Source organism: Bufo gargarizans, chromosome 3 (assembly GCF_014858855.1).
Source record: "Bufo gargarizans isolate SCDJY-AF-19 chromosome 3, ASM1485885v1, whole genome shotgun sequence".
In the NCBI taxonomy this organism is placed as follows: domain Eukaryota; kingdom Metazoa; phylum Chordata; class Amphibia; order Anura; family Bufonidae; genus Bufo; species Bufo gargarizans.
This window is the reverse complement of record NC_058082.1, coordinates 167,485,162-167,512,275: the sequence shown is the minus strand read 5'-3', so window position 1 is coordinate 167,512,275 and position 27,114 is coordinate 167,485,162. Positions and strand designations below refer to the sequence as shown.

The window sequence follows — 27,114 nt, the reverse complement described above, 5'->3', positions numbered from 1 at the left end:
GCTCCAAGCATATACGGTACATCGCTAGTATTCCTAAGGTCCATGCATACATCTTATGCCAATAGAGTGGTCACTTGACATACACTATGCCATTTACTGTTACAGAAAGTCTATACAGATGGCTATAGTGATAAAGTATATCATGCAGATTAAGAATGATTAGTATATACCGTATTCCAACCTTCTGCCGGAGGGATAGAAGGAAATAAATGCATATGCAGACAGAACCTTAAAGGGGGTTTCCCATCTCAGACAATGGGGGTTTTCCCATCTCTAGAATATGTCCCCATTGTCTGATAGGTGTGGGTCTCAGAGGGACCTGCACCTACCTGTGTCGTAAACCCAGTCAGCAAAGTGACGGAGGGTACACTGCTCATGTGTGGCTGCCCTCCATTCATTTCTATGGGGCCGCCGAAAATAGCTGAGCATTGGCTCGGTTATTTCAGTCGGCCCCATAGAAGTGAATCTGAGTGGTGGCTGCACAAGCGCGGTGCACTCCCATTCATTTCTATGGGGATTCCAAAAATAGACAAGCGCGCTGCTTGGCTATTTTCAGCATGCCATTAGGAACAATTGGTGGTGGACGGACCGGCACAGGCAGCCACCACTTTGCTGGTGGGATCTGCACCTATCAGGCAATGGGGGCATATCCTAGCGGTATGTCTCCATTGTCTGAGATGGGAATACCCCTTTGAAGAGGCTCTCTGGTTTCATAAAGAATTTTTTTCATTTGCCCACAATACCTCAAACACTGCATATTTTGCCCCATATACCTGTTTTTCCGTACAGCACTTTCCCTGTACTTTTGTCTGCAGGATTTCATCTTCTAATTTTCATCACCTTCCTGATGGATTCTCAAACCAGATCCAGCATGCTTGGGCCTCCTGTCACACTGTTCTCTTTGCAGTAGTCACATCCCCTACACCTCCCATTATGGTTAGGAGGAGCAAGCCCTGGGAAACATTTCAGAGCAAAGCATCGGTTTAGTTAGAAAACTCAGCAGGAAACTGATGAAAACAGGATGTTCTGCATGTACACATCCTGCCAGGATGCAGTAATGATGAGAACAAGGGACATGAAAAACAGGTATATTGGGCAAAAATGTGCAGTGCTTGGGGTCATCTGCGCAGATTAAAAAAATGTCACTATGAACCTTTTAACACAAGCAATAGTCCCCTATATAATTGATTCATGGTCTTAAATAAGCTATAAATAAAAATTATTAAAGTTCTGTCTTATTTTAGGATACTTTCACACTGGCGTTTCTGGGTCCTCTTGTGAGATCCGTTTCAGGGCTCTCACATGCAGCCCAAAACGGATCAGTTAAGCCCCAATGCATTCTGAATGGATAAGGATCCGTTCAGAATGCATCAATTTGGCTGTGTTTGGTCTTCCAGCGTTTTGGTGACCGTCTGACTATGTGGAGCCAAACAGATCCGTCCTGAATTACAATGTAAGTCAATGGGGACGGATCCGTTTTTGATTGACACAATATGGTGCAATTGAAAACAAATCCGTCCCCCATTGACTTTCAATGTAAGTCAAGACGGATCCGTTCTTTTTTTAAAATAAATAATAAAAAAAGGATCCGTTATGAACAGATACAAGCGTTTGCATTATTGGTGCGGATCCGTCTGTGCAGATACAAGACGGATCCCCACCAAACGAAACGCGAGTGTGAAAGTAGCCTTAGATGTACATACGTGCAAATGGCTCAGCAGCTCCAACTTTATAACGGACATTGCGTATAGACAAGTAAATCATGTTCAAAAAGAAACGAAACGGTCTTTCAAAACCACAGATTCCCAACTCAGCACCTGGGGGGCCTGTTAAGACGACTCTTAATCTATTCTAATTCTTGACTTTTCGTAAATCATGATTAAACCTAGAAATTGCCGTACTGAGAACAAATGACACCACAGCCTGCTAACCCTGTTGAGTCCTCCTCCTGCTGCGTGCAATCTGATTTGTATGTGCCTCCAAACATAATCTAGTCCCCGGGTACTTTTTCCTCTTATTGGTCAAATATGGAATTTATTTGGTTGATATTTTACTTGAAACTGACACTAGAGCAATACATATTTGATGGCATAGTAACTTTTCAGGAAATGGTCCTCAGAAGAAGTTGGGTCTGATATCACTAACACTGATACCTCAGACCCTAGACCAGTGCAAAATAATTTGGTGCCATGAGTAATGGATAAAATATGGCTAGTATATATTAGTTAATAAACAGTTATTATATCTTTTGTTTAAACACACTGGGGGGCTGACATTCCCATATGGCGGTCTTGATGCTCTGTGTGCTGGGGTGAGATGCGCCTCTTTAGTGTCATCTCTGGTGCTCCATCTATGCATGCTAGGGGCTAGTTCTGTTAAATCCAATCCGGCTAGCTATGATAGGCTTCACTCCTCTTGCTAAGCCCTGCCCCTTTCCTGCCATTTTAGAAAAGTCTTGAGAAGCTCAAAAAGTCGCAAATTATGGCGTTCGTCTTAATGTGTAACTTTTTAACCCCACAATACACTACGTGCAGAATTATTAGGCAAATGAGTATTTTGACCACATCATCCTCTTTATGCATGTTGTCTTACTCCAAGCTGTATAGGCTCGAAAGCCTACTACCAATTAAGCATATTAGGTGATGTGCATCTCTGTAATGAGAAGGGGTGTGGTCTAATGACATCAACACCCTATATCAGGTGTGCATAATTATTAGGCAACTTCCTTTCCTTTGGCAAAATGGGTCAAAAGAAGGACTTGACAGGCTCAGAAAAGTCAAAAATAGTGAGATATCTTGCAGAGGGATGCAGCACTCTTAAAATTGCAAAGCTTCTGAAGCGTGATCATCGAACAATCAAGCGTTTCATTCAAAATAGTCAACAGGGTCGCAAGAAGCGTGTGGAAAAACCAAGGCGCAAAATAACTGCCCATGAACTGAGAAAAGTCAAGCGTGCAGCTGCCAAGATGCCACTTGCCACCAGTTTGGCCATATTTCAGAGCTGCAACATCACTGGAGTGCCCAAAAGCACAAGGTGTGCAATACTCAGAGACATGGCCAAGGTAAGAAAGGCTGAAAGACGACCACCACTGAACAAGACACACAAGCTGAAACGTCAAGACTGGGCCAAGAAATATCTCAAGACTGATTTTTCTAAGGTTTTATGGACTGATGAAATGAGAGTGAGTCTTGATGGGCCAGATGACTGGATTGGTAAAGGGCAGAGAGCTCCAGTCCGACTCAGACGCCAGCAAGGTGGAGGTGGAGTACTGGTTTGGGCTGGTATCATCAAAGATGAGCTTGTGGGGCCTTTTCGGGATGAGGATGGAGTCAAGCTCAACTCCCAGTCCTACTGCCAGTTTCTGGAAGACACCTTCTTCAAGCAGTGGTACAGGAAGAAGTCTGCATCCTTCAAGAAAAACATGATTTTCATGCAGGACAATGCTCCATCACACGCGTCCAAGTACTCCACAGCGTGGCTGGCAAGAAAGGGTATAAAAGAAGAAAAACGAATGACATGGCCTCCTTGTTTACCTGATCTGAACCCCTTTGAGAACCTGTGGTCCATCATCAAATGTGAGATTTACAAGGAGGGAAAACAGTACACCTCTCTGAACAGTGTCTGGGAGGCTGTGGTTGCTGCTGCACGCAATGTTGATGGTGAACAGATCAAAACACTGACAGAATCCATGGATGGCAGGCTTTTGAGTGTCCTTGCAAAGAAAGGTGGCTATATTGGTCACTAATTTGTTTTTGTTTTGTTTTTGAATGTCAGAAATGTATATTTGTGAATGTTGAGATGTTATATTGGTTTCACTGGTAAAAATAAATAATTGAAATGGGTATATATTTGTTTTTTGTTAAGTTGCCTAATAATTATGCACAGTAATAGTCACCTGCACACACAGATATCCCCCTAAAATAGCTAAAACTAAAAACAAACTAAAAACTACTTCCAAAAATATTCAGCTTTGATATTAATGAGTTTTTTGGGTTCATTGAGAACATGGTTGTTGTTCAATAATAAAATTAATCTTCAAAAATACAACTTGCCTAATAATTCTGCACTCCCTGTAGAGGTGCAGAGACAATGATAAATGCCCCTCATTATTTTTTGTGGTTCACTAATATTCATTAACAATAGATACCTTAACTGAAATCTCAACCACATAATTATTAACAAGCAGTAAATGAATGCACAGAGTTCCAGAAATGAGCTATCGAAAAGCTAAAATAAAAAAAAAAGCTGTTTCATATTAAAATTTGAAGTCCTAGCTCTTGTAATTTAGTAAACTGAGTTTTTTGCATCAATTAACTGAGCATCTTTATTGTGGTTCAGCTACAAGTTTAGGGAAAAAATGTGGTTTTGCAAATCTGCTGTGTAACTTTCCGTGGGTGAACACGATTTATCAGTAAGAGAGCTTAGAGGATAATAGGAAAAACAAATTTAGGTTAAAAGAAGGACAACGTTAGCAGGAAAAAACCCAATTGGGTTACAGTGATTTTAGGTTTGAAAAGCTGAAAAGATAAAGATTAGAAAAACATCAGTGTGACAAATTTTAATTTATGTTGTATCAGCTATATGGTAAGGTCACAATAAACTACAGTACATACATCCTTGTGTCGATAGAGCCGGCTGGTAGTGGTGTAGGGAATATATTATTTGCACACGTTAGGCTATGTTGTAATGTAACTTCTTATGGTCACAGATTTATCATCTAAGGATAACTTCGTCAACCAAGATTATGTGCAATATCAAGCTGGTTCTGTGAGCATGACACTGCCACTAGATCTCAGTAGAGCTCCTTTGTGATTTAGTGGAAAAGGAGGGTTATAGCAAACAAACCTGGAGCAGCTAAAGCTACATTAAAGGCAGGGGCGGATTGGCCATAGACTCTACAGAGAAATTTCCTGGTAGGCCAATGCCCAGGGGGCCACCTGAGCCCTCCTTATGGCCGCTAGTCTAGAAAGTAATGATCTGTCACTCTTAGAGTTAATTAATGCTGGGGGCATCAAGTACTATAGTTATGTACCTGACCAGTGACCACATGTGGCCTCCTGATTCCTGAATTCAGCTGTATTGCCATCCTGAGGCAATTGTTGTAGGTAGACAGAATGTGGCAGCTGATGCTGGCCACCACAAAGGGGCAGCTTCTGAGATGGTATTTTGTCCTGTTGGGGCATTATTCTGTGCTGCCATGTGTTTCTTGATACTGCTGGGTCAGTTTATTGTGTTGCACTGAGGTATTTAGCTCTGCTAGGGTGGTATTTTGTGCCTCAATATGGTATTGCTGGCCCCAACTACGTGTTAGCCCTGCCTTCGATTTGGACCTGCCTACAACATGGGCTACTTTTTTTTTTCCCCCCTCAGGGCCACTTTAAGTTCCCAGCTCGCCCCTGTTTAAAGGGGTTATCCCATGAATAATGTGAAAAATGAAAATCAGACATCATATAGTACATGACAATCTCTTTAAAACAAAGCAAGAACCAGCCCTGTAGCTCACCTGGATCCATAGATCTCCCCATTCATTGCTCTGCTAGATTTATATCAAGCTGACAGCTCAGCGGGAGTGCCTTTTCTGCTGCAGCTCAGGGGGCGTGTCTCAGCTCTCCCTATCACAGCTCAGGAGGCAGTTGAAGGATGAAACTGAGCATGTGCGGCCATCTCAGTGAGCAGGACAAAGAAAAACAGCAAGTGGTACTATACAGATACATTTATTGAATGACTCAGTGGCTATGCAATTACAAAAGTATTCACATCCAGGTGCTGGTTTGTAAACTGTAGAATATTTTTCATGGGAACAACCCCTTTAAGGCAGGTGTATGTTAGAGCTACCCTGAATATGCTTAATCTGTCATGTAACAACGAAGGAACAGGCAATGAAACAGCTTGTCCAATTACTTTTGAGCTTGTAAAAATAGAGGGATGATCTTAAAAAAGGCTGTAATTCTTAAAAAGTGAATGCAATATTTTTGGTTAACCTTTGGGGTTGTCCCACGAGCAAATATTAATTTACTCATAATAGATTGCATGTATTCAACTGGAATAAATAAAATAAATAATAAAAATATATTACTGCTACATTTTTGTTGCCCCCGTTATTCTTATGATTTACTTACAAAATGCCCATCTATTGTGTCTGGTGCTGGTGGTCACACATGCTCAGTAGCTCACTCCCCATCAGCCAGATCCTCTCGTACATGGGCCGCAGAGAGATTCCTGCTGTTGTGCAGACCAGACAGAAAGAATCAGCTTTTGGGGTGAAATAATTTACAGCCTCGGTAAGTCCAGTTTCTGTTTTAAAGGGAATCCCTCACCAGTTTTTTGCTTCACTGAGGATGACATAAACTAGTTACAAATCTTAGTAAAACGCTGGGTTATTTTTTTTAATTGACTCAACCGTTTTGCTACGATCCTATAATGAACATCTCCAGCTTTGGAGCTGTTAAATACACAGCATAGGCAGGTTAGATCCAGATATTCATGAGGTCCCAGGTTTCCCCACCCCTGAGGGAACGAGGAGACCCAGGTCCTTAAGAATATCAGGACTCATTGGGCTTTCTCTGTGCATTTAGTTTGTGCATTAGTTTTCCATGTTAAACCATTCGTCCAGATTTATACTGACTTATGTTTTACTGTTGCTGTACCTGTGATTTATTCTGGTCCTCTTTTGCTTTATATGGACCTCCTCTGACACCCCTTCCTACAGACCCGTCCCTCACTCTTCCTCCTATCTCCTTCAACAAACTTACACAGGCACAAAATATGGACAGTTATAACTCGGACATGTCACCAGGAGAGATTGACAATGGTAGGTAGAGAGGAGTCAACTGCATGTTCAAAGGATGGAACGTGTTGTACTGTAATTCATTCTGTCCAATACCTGGAGATAATACATTCATATCTCTTAGTTCTGTTATGACATTACCAGGTCTTTTCATTGTACAGTATATTTTGTAGTGATTTATCCAAATTACATGTCTGTTTGTTAGTATGTATACATGATTCCACCAGACATGGCTCTCTACATGGAATCAAATTTCAAGTGCAGAATGTAGGAAAATACATATAGCACACAGTATACATTTCTTTATAATGGACTTCAGTGTGTATATGTGCATCCATCTGTGGTGTGCATTCAGTAGCACAGTCCAGATGTGGTGTGAATAGAGCCTTTCGACCACTTTCACACAGTCAGTGTTTGGTCAGTGATCTCCATCAGTGATTGTGAGCGAAACACAAAGAGGCTACAAAGACTTAAGGTATAATGGAAAGATTTACTCCTGTTCTGTGTTATTGACCCGCACCTGCTTCTGGCTCAAAATCACTGACTGTGTGAAAACGGCCTTAGGCTACATGCACACGAACGTTGTTTGTTTCAGTACCATTTTTTTTTTTTTTTTTTTGCGGTTAGGATGTGGACCCACTCATTTCAATGGGTCCGCAAAAAATGTGTGCTGTCCGCATGAGTGTGTCCGTTCCGTAGCCCCTCAAAAAAATAGAACATGTCCTATTCTTGTCCGTTTTAGGCATTGTTACAATGGATCATCATCATAAAAAATAAAAAATAAACGGATGGCATACGGATGTCATACTTTTTTTGGGCGGATCTGCAATTTGCGGACCGCTACTGTATGTATTGCTTAAGGTAAAGGCATTGTCCCGAATTGACAGCTTATCACCTATTCACACCAGAGCTGGGAGAGTCTGGGACATCCTCTGCTCGCGAGAATTTTGGTCATGTGTCCTTCTGTTAACTGGCGCAGCAGTCGGGCATGCACACTGTTGCTTCATTCAAACCCTATGGGACTACTGAAAATAGTGAGTACAGACCTCAGCTATCTGCAGCAGGCCCACACCACCTAGGGGTTACAAGACCTCCATTACTGTGGTCAGTGGGGGTTCCAGTGGTTGGGTCCTACCCCCGCCAGTCAGACACTCGTCCTCTATTCCCCCGATAGGCGATTAGTTGTCATTCTGGGACAACCTCTCTAATGCTTGTACTTAATTGAACCATAGCTTTTTTTTTTTTTTATAATAAATAATTACCACTTCACCACTCAAAGCATAGGTAAGTAACATCAGGTTAGGGCGAGTTCGCATCAACATTATTTTTCCTTTCTGCTGATCCGTCAGAAATCCGGAAAAAAAGTAGACTGTAAAAAAAAAAAGGATCCTGTGCACCAGGACTTTTTCCCCGTCTAAGGGGAGGAACAATATTTACTTAGAGATAGGATGAGATCATTGTTTAAGGAAAGGCTCTCCGTAGTGAAAGAAGGACACAATGCATTAGAGAAGAGAAACCAGCTAGGGTAGATTACTCAGCCCAGCCACCATAATGTTATGTACAGAAATATTCATATTAAGCACCTAAATATGTTACCTCATAATATGTAAGGGTGGCTGCATTCAGAATGTCTAAAATACACCTCATGGAGATCTTCACTCTTAGGCTCCATTCACACGTCTACAAATTGCGGATCCGCAATATATCCGGCCGGCACCCCCATAGAAATGCCTATTGTCCGCAATTGCGGAAAAGAATAGGACATGTTCTATTTTTTTCCGGACCCGCGGACTGAAAATGCGGATGCGGACAGTAGGGGTGGGCGATATAGGCGATATGCGATATAAATTTGTGCCACGATATGGATTTTGTGCATATCGCCTATATCGCCGGACCGCGATATGACCGCGGAGCGGTAGTGAAGATTGGTTACCATGGTAGCCAGGATGCTACAGAAGTCCTGACTGCCATGGTATGTTAGTGAGCAGCATTATACTCACGTGCGCCGTGACCGCCGATCGCTCTTTCTTCTGTCTGTGCGGCGCATTGCTAATACTTACAGCATTAGCAATGCGCCGCACAGACCTATGAGAAGAAGGAGCGCCCGGCGGCCACGGCGCACGTGAGTATAATGCTGCTCACTAACATACCATGGAAGCCAGGACTTCAGTAGCGTCCTGGCTACCATGGTAACCGATCGGAGCCCCAGCATTACACTGCTGGGACTCCGATCGGAACTGCCCACTGCCACCAATGATGGGGGGGAGGAGGGGGACCCTGTGGCCACTGCCACCAATGATTAATACTGGGGAGGGTAGGGTGGGTGGGTTTGAGTTACCAGAGGAGGCTGATAAGAGGGAGAGGCTGGGGGGCGGATCAGGGGCTGGGGGGCTGATCAGAGCCTGGGGGGCACATGAGAGGCTGGGGGGCTGAACAGAGGCTGGGGGGCACATGAGACTGGGGGGCGGATCAGGGGCTGGGAGGCACATGAGAGGCTGGGGGGCGGATCAGGGGCTGGGGGGGCTGATCAGAGCCTGAGGGGCACATGAGAGGCTGGGGGGCTGATCAGAGCCTGGGGGGCACATGAGAGGCTGGGGGGCGGAGCGGGAGCTGGGGGACTGATCAGAGCCTGGGGGGCACATGAGAGGCTGGGTGGGGGATCAGGGGCTGGGGGGCTGATCAGAGGCTGGGGGCACATGAGAGGCTGGGGGGCTGATCAGAGGCTGGGAGGCACATGAGAGGCTGGGGGGCGGATCAGGGGCTGGGGGGCTGATCAGAGCCTGAGGGGCACATGAGAGGCTGGGGGGGCTGATCAGAGCCTGGGGGGCACATGAGAGGCTGGGGGCGGAGCAGGAGCTGGGGGACTGATCAGAGCCTGGGGGGCACATGAGAGGCTGGGGGGCACATGAGAGGCTGGCTGCCATGGTCAGCTCCCTGCTGTTGTGTGCACAAAGCACAGGGCAGCAGAGAGAGTGTAAAGTCCTATCCACCCTAATAGAGCTCTATTAGGGTAAATATGAAAAGGGTTCTAGCCCTTAAGGAGGCTAATAGTTATTAAATAAAAAGTAAAAAAAAAAAAAAAATTTTAAGACCCCCCCCCCCCCCCCCAATATAGAAAACAATATATCGCAATATACAGTACAGACCAAAAGTTTGGACACACCTTCTCATTCAAGGAGTTTTCTTTATTTTCATAACTATGAAATTTGTAGATTTACACTGAAGGCATCAAAACTATGAATTAACACATGTGGAATTATATACATAACAAAAAAGTGTGAAACAACTGAAAATATGTCATATTCTAGGTTCTTCAAAGTAACCACCTTTTGCTTTGATTACTGCTTTGCACACTCTTGGCATTCTCTTGGTGAGCTTCAAGAGGTAGTCACCTGAAATAGTTTTCACTTCACAGGTGTGCCCTGTCAGGTTTAATAAGTGGGATTTCTTGCCTTATAAATGGGGTTGGGACCATCAGTTGCGTTGTGGAGAAGTCAGGTGGATAGACTGTTAGAATTTGTATTATGGCAAGAAAAAAGCAGCTAAGTAAAGAAAAACGAGTGGCCATCATTACTTTAAGAAATGAAGGTCAGTCAGTCCGAAAAATTGGGAAAACTTTGAAAGTGTCCCCAAGTGCAGTCACAAAAACCATCAAGCGCTAGAAAGAAACTGGATCACATGCGGACCGCCCCAGGAAAGGAAGACCAAGAGTCACCTCTGCTGCGGAGGATAAGTTCATCCGAGTCACCAGCCTCAGAAATTGCAGGTTAACAGCAGCTCAGATTAGAGACCAGGTCAATGCCACACAGAGTTCTAGCAGCAGACACATCTCTAGAACAACTGTTAAGAGGAGACTGTATGAATCAGGTCTTCATGGTAGAATATCTGCTAGGAAACCACTGCTAAGGACAGGCAACAAGCAGAAGAGACTTGTTTGGGCTAAAGAACACAAGGAATGGACATTAGACAAGTGGAAATCTGTGCTTTGGTCTGATGAGTCCAAATTTGAGATCTTTGGTTCCAACCACCGTGTCTTTGTGCGACGCAGAAAAGGTGAACGGATGGACTTTACATGCCTGGTTCCCACAGTGAAGCATGGTGGAGGAGGTGTGATGGTGTGGGGGTGCTTTGCTGGTGACACTGTTGGGGATTTATTCAAAATTGAAGGCATACTGAATCAGCATGGCTACCACAGCATCTTGCAGCGGCATGCTATTCCATCCGGTTTGCGTTTAGTTGGACCATCATTTATTTTTCAACAGGACAATGACCCCAAACACACCTCCAGGCTGTGTAAGGGCTATTTGACCATGAAGGAGAGTGATGGGGTGCTGCGCCAGTTGACCTGGCCTCCACAGTCACCGGACCTCAACCCAATCGAGATGGTTTGGGGTGAGTTGGACAGCAGAGGGAAGGCAAAAGGGCCAACAAGTGCTAAGCATCTCTGGGAACTCCTTCAAGACTGTTGGAAGACCATTTCAGGTGACTACCTCTTGAAGCTCATTAAGAGAATGCCAAGAGTGTGCAAAGCAGTAATCAAAGCAAAAGGTGGCTACTTTGAAGAACCTAGAATATGACATAGTTTCAGTTGTTTCACACTTTTTTGTTATGTATATAATTCCACATGTGTTAATTAATAGTTTTGATGCCTTCAGTGTGAATCTACAATTTTCATAGTCATGAAAATAAAGAAAACTCTTTGAATGAGAAGGTGTGTCCAAACTTTTGGTCTGTACTGTATATCGCATATCGCACATGCTTAAAATTATATCGCAATATAGATTTCAGGCCATATCGCCCACCCCTAGCGGACAGCACACTTTCCGTTCCTGCTCCATAGAGAATGAATGGGTCCGCACCCGTTCCGCAATTTGCGGAACGGATGCGGACCCATTATGCCGGCGTGTGAATGGACCCTTATTCAGTGTTTTAGATTAGATAAATGAATCCCCAATTCACATGAATTTGGTTCTGATTGGCGCTTTTTTACCAGTAATAATTTACCACCGAATACTGAATGGCGCGAGATTTACACTGCAGATAGGGCTGGAGGTAGGAGACCAACAATGCCTGCCCCTGTCAATCTAGTGTTGCAGGGCGTGGCCAGAGGTGGGAGAACGGAGCCTAGGAGCAGGTGCAACTAGAGGCTCCTAGAGGCTAATTAGCATATTATAAAAGTTTGTTTTTCTCAATAACGGCGGCAGGTAGTGAAGTCAGCCAGCCTAATACCCATTTTTCAAGTGACAGAAACCCTTTAAGAAAAACAGTAGTAGTGACAATACTCTTGTGTGTTCTGCGTTTCATATTTCCCATAGACCTTGAGCTAACAGCTGGAGCTAGAATTTTTACCACACAAAAAAAACATGGCAAAAAGCAAAAGTGCAAGAAAAGCCTGTAAAATCCTACTTATGAAAGGATCCTATAATGCTGTATAATATTAGGGAAGGCCCTGTGCTCAGCTTCTTTGATTTAGTGAAGGCACAGATTTGTAGGACAACTCTCCCACAGTATACATTCATCCTCAGTTTCCTCTCCCTAGTGACAGACGTGTCCTTTGCATTTAGCATATCTGTGCCTAAAAAGGAGCAGTCTAATGTGGTTGGTCTCTAATGGGACAAAGTCTTGTTATGAGAATCCAGAAAACTAGTCGCTCGCACTTTAATCCATTTTGTATGAAATCCACACAAAAAAATAAACTTGTGAATGTAGCCTAATAAGGTTTCCGTGCAATAGTGTGCTTGGGAGAGAATTCATAATATTGGGTCTGAAATATCTAATTGGGAAGCTCTTACAGTATCCTGTTCAGTAAGGTTATTTTAAATCTTTAAAAAGTAAAAGGTTATCAGCATTGCGATATTCAGGGTTCAAAGGAGAGAGAGAGAATGGGGGGGGAAATACCAGATAGATATAGTGGCCGCTGTGATGTAAGCCTGCCCTGTGCTTCCCCCAAGTGGTTCAAGAGCTTTATTACACACAAAAAAAACAGTCTAAAAATAAAATAGATATCACCACCACATATATAGTTCCCCATAAATAAATAACAGAGAAACAGCCTGTTAGAGCAGATCATATTTAGAAGTTATGGATCTGTTCCTCAGGTTTGCTTATGGATAGTATACCAGAAGGCTACGTTCACCAGAATTTTACCGCACATGATCTCCACTTGTGATGTGTTACTTCAGTCTTGTTGAGCTGGAGGAGATGTTTTAGATTTGTGATATCTAACATCTGATTATATGATTGCCATGGCTATCCCACCTGTAAATAGGACAGACTCCACCACTTCAGTCCCACATGTATTGGTAGCATCACGGGGTTGTGTTGTAATGTGGCTTGTGACCTCCTGGCTGCCATGTTCTGGAGTTATAAAGCATTCCCCGAGTATGGACCTCATTCATTCCTGTTAATGAGGATGGTCAGTTTTCACCACTTCATCTCCACCATTGCATGTCCTTGATGTTTCCATCTTATCTATGTGACACTTTAGAAATAGTGATCTATGAAGTCTGCATGCGATATGGATCACTCATGTCTCTTCTCATTACCGTGACCAAGTCATGAAGTCCTTTCTAAGTTTATTTTTGAAGGAAGTCGGTCTGTAAATGTTCTCTAACTCATTTTCTCTTTATTACATCCTAGTTTTTGTTAGACCACAGAGGAACCTGGAAGCAATAGATCCCCAGTTTACAATGCGAAGAAAAATGGAGCAGATGAGAGAGGAAAAGGAACTCATAGACTGCCTTCGGGAGGTAACATTTAGCACTACAGCATATCCCTGACACAAAATATCAGAATCCAGTTATACAGACATTTCAGATTTAGAGGGCTTCATTGTCTGATAATCTGGGTCCTACCACAGGGACGTGTCCCTTCTGCATTAACAAGTATCAGGAAATTCTGCAAATTCAAGACAAAGGTGAATATTATTTCTAATATACGGGTCTATTATAACCATTTTCAGTAGAGTATTTGAACATGCACCCAACCAAAAACCACACTATTCACATTGTAAAGAATGGGTGAAGGCAAAATATAGAGAAATCATGGTGTAAAACCAGCCACATCAGATTGACTTGAAAAACTACAATGGTAAAATCCAGACCAGTCTAAGGCCCCCTGCACACGAACGTGTGCGCCCTGTGGTCGTGCTGCAGCCCACAAAATGCGGGCCGCAATGCACGAGCACTGTCAGTGGGGCAGCCACGGCGGATCGCGGACCCATTCACTTTAATGGGTCCGCGATCCTGCCGTTCCACAAAAAGATAGGACATGTTATTTATTTTTGCAGAACGGAAGTACGGGATGAAACCCCACGGAAGCACTCAGTAGTGCTTCCGTAGGGTTCCGTTCCGTGCTTCCGTTCCGCACCATTCCGCATCTCCGGATTTGCGGACCCATTCAAGTGAATGGGTCCGCATCAGTGATGCGGAATGCCCACGGAACAGCACCCGTGTATTGCGGATCTGCAAATGCGGTCTGCAATACGGCAATGGGAAGCACACGTTCGTATGCAGGGGGCCTAATTATGGATTTGGGGTTTACCAGTGAACGTTTGGACGCCTCTGACTGAGAGTTCATGTCTCTAGATTTAGAGCTTTAATGCCGATGCATGAAAAAAATGTAAAGTTTTTATAATGTTTAATTTTGTATGTACCCATTTCATCTTGAACTTTAAGTGACATTTAGAGGTGAAAATGCAGAACCGCAATTATTTAATCATCATTTAGTACAGTATACGCACATTTATTATAAGTGTGTTCCGTTTAAAGGTAATTTGTGGACTGTCTTCCCTCATTCATGCCTAATGTCAGTCAGCAGTATCGGCAAGGCAGCTTGGCTCTTAGGTAGCCATATGGGTCTTTTTGTTTGATATATTCCACAATATGACTAGAACTAGGCAAAGGAAACAGATACAAGTGAGGGAAAGACATAAGAGGAAGAGACATGTTTTGGTCAAGAAGCCCAGACAGTGGATGTTAGATCAGTGGAAATATGTCCTTTGGTCTGTTAAGTCCAGATTTAAGATTTTTGTATTTGATGCAGCGAAGGTGACTGAATGACATATGGATAAGTGGTTCCCCTAGAGCACTGATGGTGAACTTTTTAGAGACTGAGTGCCCAAACTGCAACCCAAAACCCACTTATTTATCACAAAGTGCCAACACAGCAATTCCTGAATGCCAATATAGTATATCTTCCATGTACTTTATCATTAGCTACAACAGCCTCCTACATTCAGTGCGCTGCCTGTGCGGTTCATAGTGCGCCCTGCGCTGATGAATGGCAGGAAAAGTCTAAGGCATATTGGTACACCATAGACTTTTTCCAGGGTGCGGGTGCCCGCAGAGAGGACACGGAGTGCCGCCTCTGGCACCTGTGCCATAGGTTCGCCACCACTGCCCTAGAGAAACACTAGAGAGGGTGTGTGATGGTGTGACCATGTGGTGACACTATGGAAGATCTATACAGAACTGAAGGCACACGTAACCAAGCATGGCTACCATAGCATTCTACCACGGCACTACATTTTCATTTGATTTGCACTTAGTTGGCCCTTCATGTGGTTTTCAGCAGCAGAATAACTCAACACTTGTTCAGGCTGGGCTGGAACTGCTAGACAAAAATGGAGAGTGATAGAGTTCTGTGTAGGATACTCTGGCCCTGTCCCCAGACCTAAAAACGAGATAGAGAAGGTTGGGGATGAGTTGGACTGAAGAGTAAATGGAAAGCAGCTGACCAGTGCTTAGGATACTGGGGCAACCTCCAAGACTGTTCTAAACCTATCCCTGATAGCTACCTCATGAAGCTGGTTGAGAGGATGCTGTGCTGTTATCAAGGCAAAGGGTAGCCACTTTGAAGAATCTAAAATATAACATACAGTAGTTATCAATTGAACCATTGATGCAGGTTTACACTAGGAAGTTGTCAGGTCGATTATCAGGAAGGAATGTTGGTAGGAACGCTCATTGCTGACAATCGGTCATGTAAAGGAGCGGACACCTAAATAATTGTTTCTGGACAGCAGATTGTGCTGTGTAAACAGCACTCTTCTCCCAAGAAATCCTTCTCCCAATGGCAGTAGCCATCACTCATCCCCATACAGTAGAGGTGAGAGCTGCATGTAAATGGAGCTCTTAGCCTCAATTGATGAGTAGCCAGTTATCGGGAAGGAATGGTCATGTCACGGATGAAGTTAGCAGATAGCTGGAACATATAAGTAAACAAGCGACTGGCTTGATCCCAAACTAAGGAGCTTATAGGTGAGCCCTATAAAACCCTAAGAGCTCTCCCTGACTGCTATGCACATGCAAGGGTCTGTATGGTAGACGATTGCATGCCCGCGTACCTAATACTGTGTGACACCTGAAAACCCTATATTAGTGAGGGGACATGACCACTGGCTCCCTGCACTTAATACGGACGGAGTCAGGGTCACCTAGAATCAAGCCAGCAAGGAAACACAATAAAGTAAATGACTTATCTGAACAAACAGCAGAAGCAGCCTCCAGCAGTGAACACCTCATCCAGGAAGTAGTATAAACAGCAAAGTGAGGCAGTATAGGAGGGATTATAAAGGAAGACGATTAGTCGAAATAAGTGGCACCTGGCAGAAGGAAAGGAGATGAGAAAGTGAAACCAAAACAAAGAACATCATACAAGAGGTAGAGAAGAACATCTGCCAGATCTTCTCACAGAACTGGCGGTGACAGGTCACTTCCCCATATTTGCCCACGGTTTTGGCGCATGTAATGGCACCTTTAGTTCCTTGACTGTGACTTTTCTGTTATTCTTAAATGTGTAAAAAAAAAAGAAAAATAATGAAATTCTTTCTATTAGTAGGTGCGTCTAAAATGTTGAATGGTACAGTATATACAGCGCCAGTGAATGAAAATTGCATGTTTATAACATAAACTGAGTTTATACCTAGCATTAATAGAACACATGCATGAATGGAAGGTGTGACATTTATATTATTATATTGTTTCAGAATATTGAAGTAAGATTAAAGGTCTGCCTCCCTGAAGACCTAGGATCTGCTTTGATGGATGGAGTTGTCCTCTGCCATTTAGCGAATCAAATACGCCCTCGTTCAGTAGGGAGTATCCATGTGCCCTCTCCAGCTGTAGTAAGTCTAATTTAATGTGGTTATTTCATGCCCTGTAGATATATATATATATATATATGACAGTGATAAACTCTGCTGTTTGGCAGGGGTGCAGGGAATTTGCCTCCCACCACTCCATTAGTAGCCTATTCTCAGAATAGGTGTAAGGGCAGTTACCCCTGCGTCTATCCGGTGTTTTAGACGCCGGTCTTAATAAAGCTCTAAGCTGGCGGTGGATCCGACGGAGTTATGTAGAGGCGCCTGCCTCTTCATATTTTTGGCGGATCCTCCGCCACTTCTAAATGTAAGACAGCTTTCTAGCTGTCTTCCATTTAGACCATTTTCTACGCCTGAAGCAGGCATAGAAAATGGTAAATGAGACGGGCATGCCCACGCCACCCCACAATTTTAGACCTGGCGTGCGCGGGGAGAAGTCGCACATTGCAGCGCAACTAGCTGTTGTGCCACAATCTGCACCTGAAATACACCTAATTTAGGCGTACTTCAGATTGATAAATGACCCCCGTCTTTCTATTAAGCCCATCTCCTGCAGAGAGGAGAGAGCGTGATATGTGAGCGCTCCTCTCTGCTCATTCCAGTAATCAGTGGGTGTCTCAGCAATCAGACCCCCACCAATCAAAACCTTTGATATGTCTCTATGACATGTCAAAAGTTTTATGAAAACTCAGTGACCCTTTAATAAAAGATTCCTTTTTGTAACCTTTGTGATATGTTCTGTGTTTCAGCCAAAGCTTAGCATGGCCAAATGCAGAAGAAATGTTGAAAACTTTCTAGACGCATGTAGAAAAATGGGAGTACCAGAGGTAATCTTTGCAGCATTTATTCAATGTTTGGATGCAGCCACATCTGGAAACATTGCTCATCATATGTTCTGTGGATCAGTCAGCTAGCTGTCAGTTATCATGCTCACGGCTTCTGCAGCAAACCATATCTTTTTTTTTTTCCCCCATAACTAATCATTCCTACTATTTTGAGATTTTGTCAAATTCTTTTAAAATGCACATAATTCCCAATACATGGCAATTGTATCAGCACATTGGAGACTACACTTACAGGACAGGTGCAGATTCAGATAGGTATTGCCTTCAAATTCAAGGCTGGAGCTTGTTACAGATGAATTGTCTGGTCTATTATGCTCAACTATAGTACTTATGAATTTGCTGTCTGGAAGAGCATTACACCCTAAGGCCTGTATTACAGTGGCCGGTCAGATGATCGCTAACAAGCATCCGTAGGAACACTGGTTAGCGAAGACTTGCATGTGTAAAAGTGCCGCCAATTACCCGATGAACAAGCAAAATGCTCATTCATCAGGCAGTCACATCTTTTATGCAGGCCAAAGAATCATTATTTGCCGGCAACAGATCGTGCTGTCTAATCACGCTCTGCTACCTGCAAATAAAGATTCTGTATGGGGACGAGCGATGGCATCACTGATAGCTCCTCCCCATACTGAGGAGGAGATCACTGCATATAATAGCAGGCACTTACTAATATATTGTTAATATCCATATTGCTTCCTTTGCTTTTTCCATCACATTATGCACTGCTCATTTCCATGGTTACGACCATCCTGCTATCCATCAGTGGTGGTCGTGCTTGCACACTATAGGAAAAAGCGCCAGCCTCTCTTGTGGCCGGGAACGCGGGACCGCACATAGGCCGGTGTTTTTTCCTATAGTGTGCAAGCATGACCACCACTGCTGGATTGCAAGGTGGTTGTAACCATGGATACGAGCAGTGTATAATGTGATGGAAAAATGATTGTAGCCAACATACAGACACAAGAATAGATGCTCCAGAATTGTTTTTACATGGGGAATGTGTGTACCTGTTAAAGCAGGCATGTCGGATGAGGTGACAGGTCCTCTTTAGGTTATCTTCTTCAGATCGGTTATTTGGAGCAGTAATGGGTTGATACAGTTTCATAAAGCACATGTTTAGCCGCTTTCACATGTCAGTGATTCACAGACGTGTTATCCTTGTTCACCTTCTTACAGCAGCCTAATCTAAGTGCTGCGCAGCGCAGAGCAGGAATGCCGCTCTCACATGTGCGGTACTCGCCACTTGGGTAAGGAGGGGGCTAGGCCGGGACTTTGACCCTGGCAAATTTACCATCTTTTACACCTAGAAACAGGCATAAAAGAGGAGTAAAAACTACTCCAGTCAGGGGCTGGAGTCTTTCTTACTTCAGGCGCACGGACTGCTAGACATGCGCATAAATCAGACGGATCCTCCGGCAGTGCAGAGGGGAAAAAGACGATCATTATAAATGACCCCCAATATTTGTATGTGCTGCATAAAACGTATGTAGTCACCTGATGAATGCGCTTGTCCATTAGGAGATTGATGATACATTCACTTAGGGCAATTATCGGGATCTTATGAACCTCTCATTCCCTATTATTTGCCTGATCCACAGCCTGGCTCAAAGGGGCTTTAGAAGTGGAAAGAGTACACATTTCCAAAGCATATAATAGAATACAAACCACTTGGATAAATAATTACTGCTTGTCAAATACCTTCCAAGTAGATTGTTGTGCGGTGTCTTGAAGTGCAGTTTTAACACTAAACCATAAGGACAAGCTTTCTTGTTTGCTTTTCATTTAATAACGTGATTATTACTTAATGTGGAGTGAAATTTGCCTGGATGTGCTATCCTGCAGTCGGCAAGAGTGCTGCAACAGGCACAGCGCTAATGCACATGAAATCCCTGTAATAGCAAGCCATACACTCCCCCTTTTATCAGCACGATTCAGTCCATATGTAATCTCATAAGTACATTTTTTTTATTGTACCAAGGCTTTTTAAAACCCATTTCACATATAAAACAACATAATAAATTATATACTTATCCTACGGCACAGTGCTTCAAGTGAGAAGCGGTGTTATTAACCCTTTAACTGCCGGGGGTTCTGGACATTTTGCACCTTTGAAACTGAGGCAATTTTCACCCTTTTGACATGAAAAGTAAAACCTTAATGCTAAAAATAAAATTAAAAAAAATCATACTAAGGGTTCATTCACACGTCCGTTTTTTTCTTTCCTGATCTGTTCCGTTTTATGCGGAACAGATCTGGACCAGTTCTGTACCAATTCATTTTCAATGGGTCCTGGAAAAAATCGGACAGCACAATGTGTGCTGTCCGTTTCCAATGTTCCGTTCCGCATGTCCGAAAAAAATATGAAACTTGTCCTATTCTTTTCCGCAAAAATCGGATCCTGGTACAATACAAAGTCAATAGATCCGCAAAAAACGGAAGACATTCGTATGTCATTACGTATGTCATCCGTTTTATGCGGATTCCGTTCCTGGAAATTAAATCCTGCCACAGAAACTATTTTTTTTTCAATTTTTTTTCAAAGAAATCCAAACAACTTTATTTGCTTATTGAAATTTATACATGTTTCTGTTTTTTTGCGGATCCGCAAAAAAACAGATGACATACGGATGACATATGGAAACATTTTCAGGAACAACGGATCCGCAAAAAACAGACCGAAATTCGGGCTATAGAAAAATACTGACGTGTGAATGTAGCCTAAGGGTACTTTCACACTTGCGTTTTTCTTTTCCGGCATAGAGTTCCGTCACAGGGGCTCTATACTGGAAAATAACTGATCAGGCATATCCCCATGCATTCTGAATGGAGAGCAATCCGTTCAGGATGCATCAGGATGTCTTCAGTTCAGATTTTTTGACTGATCAGGCAAAAGATAAAACTGCTACGGTTTTATCTCCGGTCCAAAAAACTGAAGACTTGCCTGAATGCCGGATCCGGCTTTTTTTTCCATAGGAATGTATTAGTTCAAAATACCGGAATGCCGGATCCGTCCATGCGCAGGCCGATAAAAAGGTGAAAAAATAATAAATGTTTTGCCGGATAACACTGGAAAGACAGATCCGGCATTTCAATGCATTTTTCTGACTGATCAGGATCTTAATCAGTCTTACAAATGCCATCAGTTGGCATACGTTTTGCCGGATCCGGCAGGCAGTTCCGGCGACGGAACTGCTTGCCGGATCACTCTGCCGCAAGTGTGAAAGTAGCCTTATCCATTACCATATATTTTCTGCATGTAGACACTTGGTACACTTGTCAAAATGACACTTTAAGTGCAATATTTTGTCACAAAAATTGACCCCATGACAGGTGCTTTTGATGGTCATAGATATCCCCTGAATATAGAATTTGGTTATTTGTGTATATTTTCTCTTGAGCAGTGGGGGGTCAGCCCCTCGCTATTCAGGGAGGCAGATTTTTTTATGAGTTTGATTTGCAGGAATGGATCTGCTCATCACTAATGAAGATGTGTAGTGTTTGTACAGGTTATTTATGCTTACGTCTTCACATACATATCTTCATAAAATCCATTGAAGAGACCAAATTTATTAATTTAATCTTAATATTAAAAAAGGAAACAAGTAAAACACAAATGAGTGTACCCCCAAACTCTATACCGATATATTCCCTGAGAGGAGGCAGCCTGACGATTGCAGTTGTCTTGATGTGGTGTGGACAGTCATGTCCACCTTTATTTCTCTTCTTCTTCTATGCAGCATGTCCTATATTCTGCGTTTTTAACGCAGCCCTGGTCCCATAGAAGTGAATGCGGTTTCAGTGAAAAACTCATTGCATCCGGATGCAATGCGTTTTTCACTGAAGGTTGCTAGGAGATGTTGTTTGTAAATCTTTTATTTTTATTTTTTTCACGCGCGTGAAAAACGCATCAAAACTGATTGCATCGGCGTGGAAAAACTGAAACACAGCGCAATTGCAGACAAAACTGAATGAACTTGCTTGCGAAATGGTGCGAGTTTCACTGAACGCATACTGAGCCAATCCGTATCGTTTGTGTGATAGAGGCCTAACTATGTTCAATTAGTTTTGCATATTCTTACTAGGGCTGCACGATATGGGAATTTTGTACGATTGCGATTAGGGCCCTAAAAATTGCGATAACTGTATGCGATGCAATATTTTAAGGGAATTGTGCTAGAGGTCTATTTGCTTGGATTTTCAAGGCAAAAGCACACACAAATTACTGATAATGCTGAAATGTAGTTATGCTTAACTCAAGAACTGAAATGCAGTGTTTTTTAAAATAAAACATCTTTTACTACATTAAATAACATATTTGCATTACTGCAAAAGTACAAAATACTAAAAACTTGCCATTTTCTTAATAGCACTGCACAGAACAGATAAATAAAATAGAATAAAAGAACATTTGTTCATTAAAATAGCGACTTGCCTCCAGCCCCTCCTCCCTCCCCGCACTGTAACTGATGCATCGCCGGCCGCGCTGTGCAGCATAGTGGCCGGCGATACATCCGTGTCAACCACGTAAAAAGTCAACCATCACTTTATAAGGCGCACTGCCATTTCCCCCCCACTTTTGGGGGGGAAAAAGTTTGTCTTATAAAGCAAAAAATATGGTAATATAATTGCAGCATTTTTGGTTCGGCCAATTGGCGATTGCGATATGGCGATTAATTGCGATTGCTTTGGCGATATATTGTGCAGGCCTAATTCTTACTTAAAGATACTCTATATTCACTTGCACTAATTTTACCTTTTGTGTGAATTTCTCGTGAAGGATTTCCGATTCCATTGTTATTCAGTGGGATGTTGTCCTCTTATAATTTGTACTGGTCACTGTCTACTGTACTATGCTTCCAATATAAGCAATGATCCCATGTATAAAAGCTGAATAATACCGTATTTTTCGCCCATAAGACAAATCCCCCCCCACTCAAAAAAAAAAAGTGGGGGGGATGCCCCTGAGTATGGGGCGAATACTACTGAGCCATTATGGAAGCGCTCATTAGTACCAGGAAGCAGTAAAGGCTCTGTACTCACTGCTTCCTGGTCCTCGGCTGTCGGCTGTCTCCCAAAAAAAACTTATTATATTTAACATCTGGTTGTGATCTTGCGCCTTGGGTCCACACGCTCACTTGACTCTTATGATCCAGTGGAGCTCCAGTACGTTAGCAGCAGTAAGCAGATTGCGGGTGCTGAGGAGCGGCGGCGTCCAGGAGCAGGCGAGGTAAGTGTTTTTTTATTTTCCCTTCCCCTCCGTTCAGCCTCATAGGCTTCAGGCTAGTGACCTGAAGCCTATGAGGCAGTAGTAAAGTGGCGCAAAAGATTGCGATTACTTCACCGCAACCTCGCGAGAAGACGTGATGACCGCGGCGCAGGAGGTCACGGTGATGTATTCGTGAATGCCTGCATGGGGACACTTGAAGACAGGCCATAAGCGGTGAAGGAGTAAGAAAGAAAGGTGAGTATTTATTTGTTTAATATGCAGGCCATACTGGGAGCACTAAGGCCTCTTTCACACGGGCGTCATTTTTTTTGCCCGGATAAGAGCCGGGTGCGTTGCGGGAAAATGCGCGATTTTTTCTGCGCAAGTGCAAAACATTGTCATGCGTTGCACTCGCGTGAGAAAAATCGCGCATGTTTGGTACCCAAACCCGAACTTCTTCATAGAAGTTCGGGCTTGGGATTGATGTTCTGAAGATTGTATTATTTTCCCTTATAACATGGTTATAAGGGAAAATAATAGCATTCTGAATTCAGAATGCATAGTAAACCAGCGCTAGAGGGGTTAAAAAAAAATAAAAAATTTTTTAACTCACCTTAGTCCACTTGCTCGCGAAGCCCGGCATCTCCTTGTGTCTCCGCTGCTGATGAACAGGACCTGGGGTGAGCTGCTCCATTAAATACAGGTTAAGGACCTTCGATGACGTCACTCCGGTCATCACATGGTACGTCACATGATCTTTTACCATGGTGATTCACCATGGTAAAAGATCATGTGATGACCGGAGTGATGTCATCGAAGGTCCTTAAGCTCTATTTAATGGAGTAGCTCACCCCAGGTCCTGTTCATCAGCAGCGGAGACACAAGGAGATGCCGGGCTTCGCGAGCAAGTGGACTAAGGTGAGTTAAATTATTTTTTATTTTATTTTTTAACCCCTCTAGCGCTGGTTTACTATGCATTCTGTATTCAGAATGCTATTATTTTCCCTTATAACCATGTTATAAGGGAAAATAATAATGATCGGGTCTCCATCCCGATGGTCTCCTAGCAACCATGCGTGCAAATCGCACGGCATCCGTACTTGCTTGCGGATGCCATCCGATTTTCACACACCCCATTCACTTCTATGGGGCCTGCGTCACGTCAAAATCGGAAAATATAGAGCATGCTGCGATTTCAACTGAACGCACAAGTGATGCGTTAAAAACATCCCTCATGTGCACAGCCCCATAGAAATGAATGGGTCAGGATTTAGTGCGGGTGCCATACGTTCGCCGCACGGATCACACCCGCACGGAAAACTCGCCCGTGTGAAAGGGGCCTAAGGGGGTGGGGGGCACTATACAAATGAGGCAATTATATATAGAAAGAATGGGGGCCATGGACTGGGGGCATTATGGGGCTGGGGGACATTATACAAATGAGACAATCATATATAGAAAGAATGGAGACACTATGGGGCTGGGGGCAATGGACTGGGGACACTATGGGGGTGAATGACATTGTACAAAGGAGGCAATCATAAATTTTACAATAATAATACAGAGGAGCCATAATACTAAGGAAATCCTGAGCACATGACCGGCAGGTAGACCCTGAGGACTGGAGTTGAGGAACCCTGCTGTAGGGAACACTATTACCATCAAGGACAGTTTGGGAGCATATTATTATGGGGGACTATTTAAATGGAACTAGCTCAGTATTGGAGGTAGCAGCAGGATGACAGTGTTTAGGCCCCAGGAAGGGGAGGATGATAGTAAAGTGAGGAATCTAAAAAAAATGTATGTGAAGCTCTGCAGAGACGAGACGCGGCTGAAAGACGGTGTCATGGCGGTCTAATCTCTGAATGAAGACATTGAGGAAAGTCTACATCACAGGAGATGTCACTGGATGTAAGATGTATGTGCTGCTATATTCTACTGTATATTTTGTAGCAATGTATGTAATGTCCATCTACTACATTATTTGTACTCAGAGAGTTATCACTGTGTTATTTATGGTGTTACATAGGACTGCAAGTGACATCTACTACATTATCTGTAAAAAGAGTGTGGCCACAGGGGGGGAGCTATATTTGGCTTCCCCCGGGTGCTGGAAACCCACGCTACGCCACTGATGGGGGGTAATATGAGGCATAACATAAGGCTGATAATGGGGCTAATAAGAGGCATAAGGCTGACAATGGGGGTAATAAGAGGCATAAGGCTGACAATGGGGGGTAATAAGAGACATAAGGCTGACAATGGGGGCTAATAAGAGGCATAAGGCTGACAATGGGGGGTAATAAGAGGCATAAGGCTGACAATGGGGGCTAATAAGAGGCATAAGGCTGACAATGGGGGGTAATAAGAGGCATAAGGCTGACAATGGGGGGTAATAAGAGGCATAAGGCTGACAATGGGGGTAATAAGAGGCATAAGGCTGATAATGGGGGCTAATAAGAGGCATAAGGCTGACAATGGGGGGTAATAAGAGGCATAAGGCTGACAATGGGGGCTAATAAGAGGCATAAGGCTGACAATGGGGGTAATAAGAGGCATAAGGCTGACAATGGGGGGTAATAAGAGGCATAAGGCTGACAATGGGGGTAATAAGAGGCATAAGACTGATAATGGGGGCTAATAAGAGGCATAAGGCTGACAATGGGGGGGGGTAATAAGAGGCATAAGGCTAATAATGGGGGGTAATAAGAGGCATAAGGACTGATATGGGGGCTGATGAGGGGCATGGGGGCTGATATGGGGGTGATGAGAGGCATGGAGGCTGATGAAAGGCATGAGGCTCTTATCTGAGGTCTGATTGGAGTCTTACCAACATTGGGAGTCTGATCTGGGCTGTCCGCTTAGATCTGATTAACATTGGTGGTCTGACCTGAGGTGTAATGAGAAATATTTTTTTATTATTGTCCTTCTCTTATGGGCCAGTGTGTCTTATAGGGCGAAATGACTTTACTTATGATATGACAACGTTCACATCAGTATTTGAAAGTTGAGTATTCTTTTCTAGTATAGGAACAAAACACCAAAATTGCTGTATACAGCGTATATTGGCACCTGAAAGGTCTGCTGAATACCAGCATTTAGCCAAGTAATTTGTCCAGCTGAGTACCAGTACTCATGCTGGAAGCCCAGTGGACTCCATTATATCTTAAATGGGTTCTGGGGGTGTCCAGCATATGAAAAATATGGAAAGTCCAATATTCTATTCCTATGATAGAAAAGAATACCGGACTATCAAACGCCAATGTGAACGTAGCCTTACAATGATATGACATGACCTGTTGTGAACAAAATAAAAAATTACACAATTCCATGCAGGCGGTAGATTGAAGCATGCAACATCTTTATTTGGGAAGTTTTTATTAAACCTACTATATAGTATATTCCTCGGGGAATACAGAAACAGCCTTGAAACTAGTTTAGGCTACTTTCACACTGGCGTTTCTGGGTTCGCCTGTGAGATCCGTTTCAAGGCTCTCACCAGCGGCCCAAAACGGATCAGTTCAACCCCAATGCATTCTGAGTGGATAAGGATCCGTTGAGAATGCATCAGTTTGCCTCCGTTCAGCCTCCATTCCGCTCTGGAGGCGGACAGCAAAACGCTGCTTGCAGCGTTCTGATGCCCGTCTGATGAAACGGAGCCAAACGGATCCGTCCTGACTTACAATGTAAGTCAATGGGGACGGATCCGTTTTTACTGACACAATATAGTGCAATTGAAAACAGATCCGCCTCCCATTGACTTTCAGTGTAAGTCAAAACAGATCAGTTTGCATTATCATGAACAAAGAATAAATAAATAAATAATTTTTTTTTTTTGTTCATGATAATGCAAACGGATCCGTTCTGAACAAATACAAGCATTTGCATTATAGGTGCGGATCCGTCTGTGCAGATTCCAGACGGATCCGCACCTAACGCAGGTGTGAAAGTAGCCTATGTTTTTTTACATTTTGTGAAAGAAAATGTTTGCATTGCCAGCCATAGCCACTAGGTGGCGCAGCAAACCAACAAATAAAGTCAGCTGCCTGCATGATAGATCTTATTGTGCATCTATAAAGTGTTGACAATAAAGGCATTGTATAGAGAGCATTCCCCACAAGAAATATCAACAAAACATTATTCTGTGATGCCATAATACATTTATTCCTTC

The 27,114-nt window shown here is 43.3% G+C and overlaps 1 protein-coding gene across 1 annotated transcript in view; it reads left to right on the top strand.

The window, feature by feature from the left end:
• Positions 1-27,114, top strand: part of LRCH1 (leucine rich repeats and calponin homology domain containing 1) — a 243,846-nt gene that overhangs the window by 193,729 nt on the left and 23,003 nt on the right. Inside the window, exons 16-18 of the mRNA XM_044287241.1 lie at positions 13,427-13,536; positions 16,776-16,913; positions 17,639-17,716. Coding sequence (XP_044143176.1) covers positions 13,427-13,536; positions 16,776-16,913; positions 17,639-17,716 — 326 coding nt within the window. The remainder of the gene's footprint in view (positions 1-13,426; positions 13,537-16,775; positions 16,914-17,638; positions 17,717-27,114) is intronic.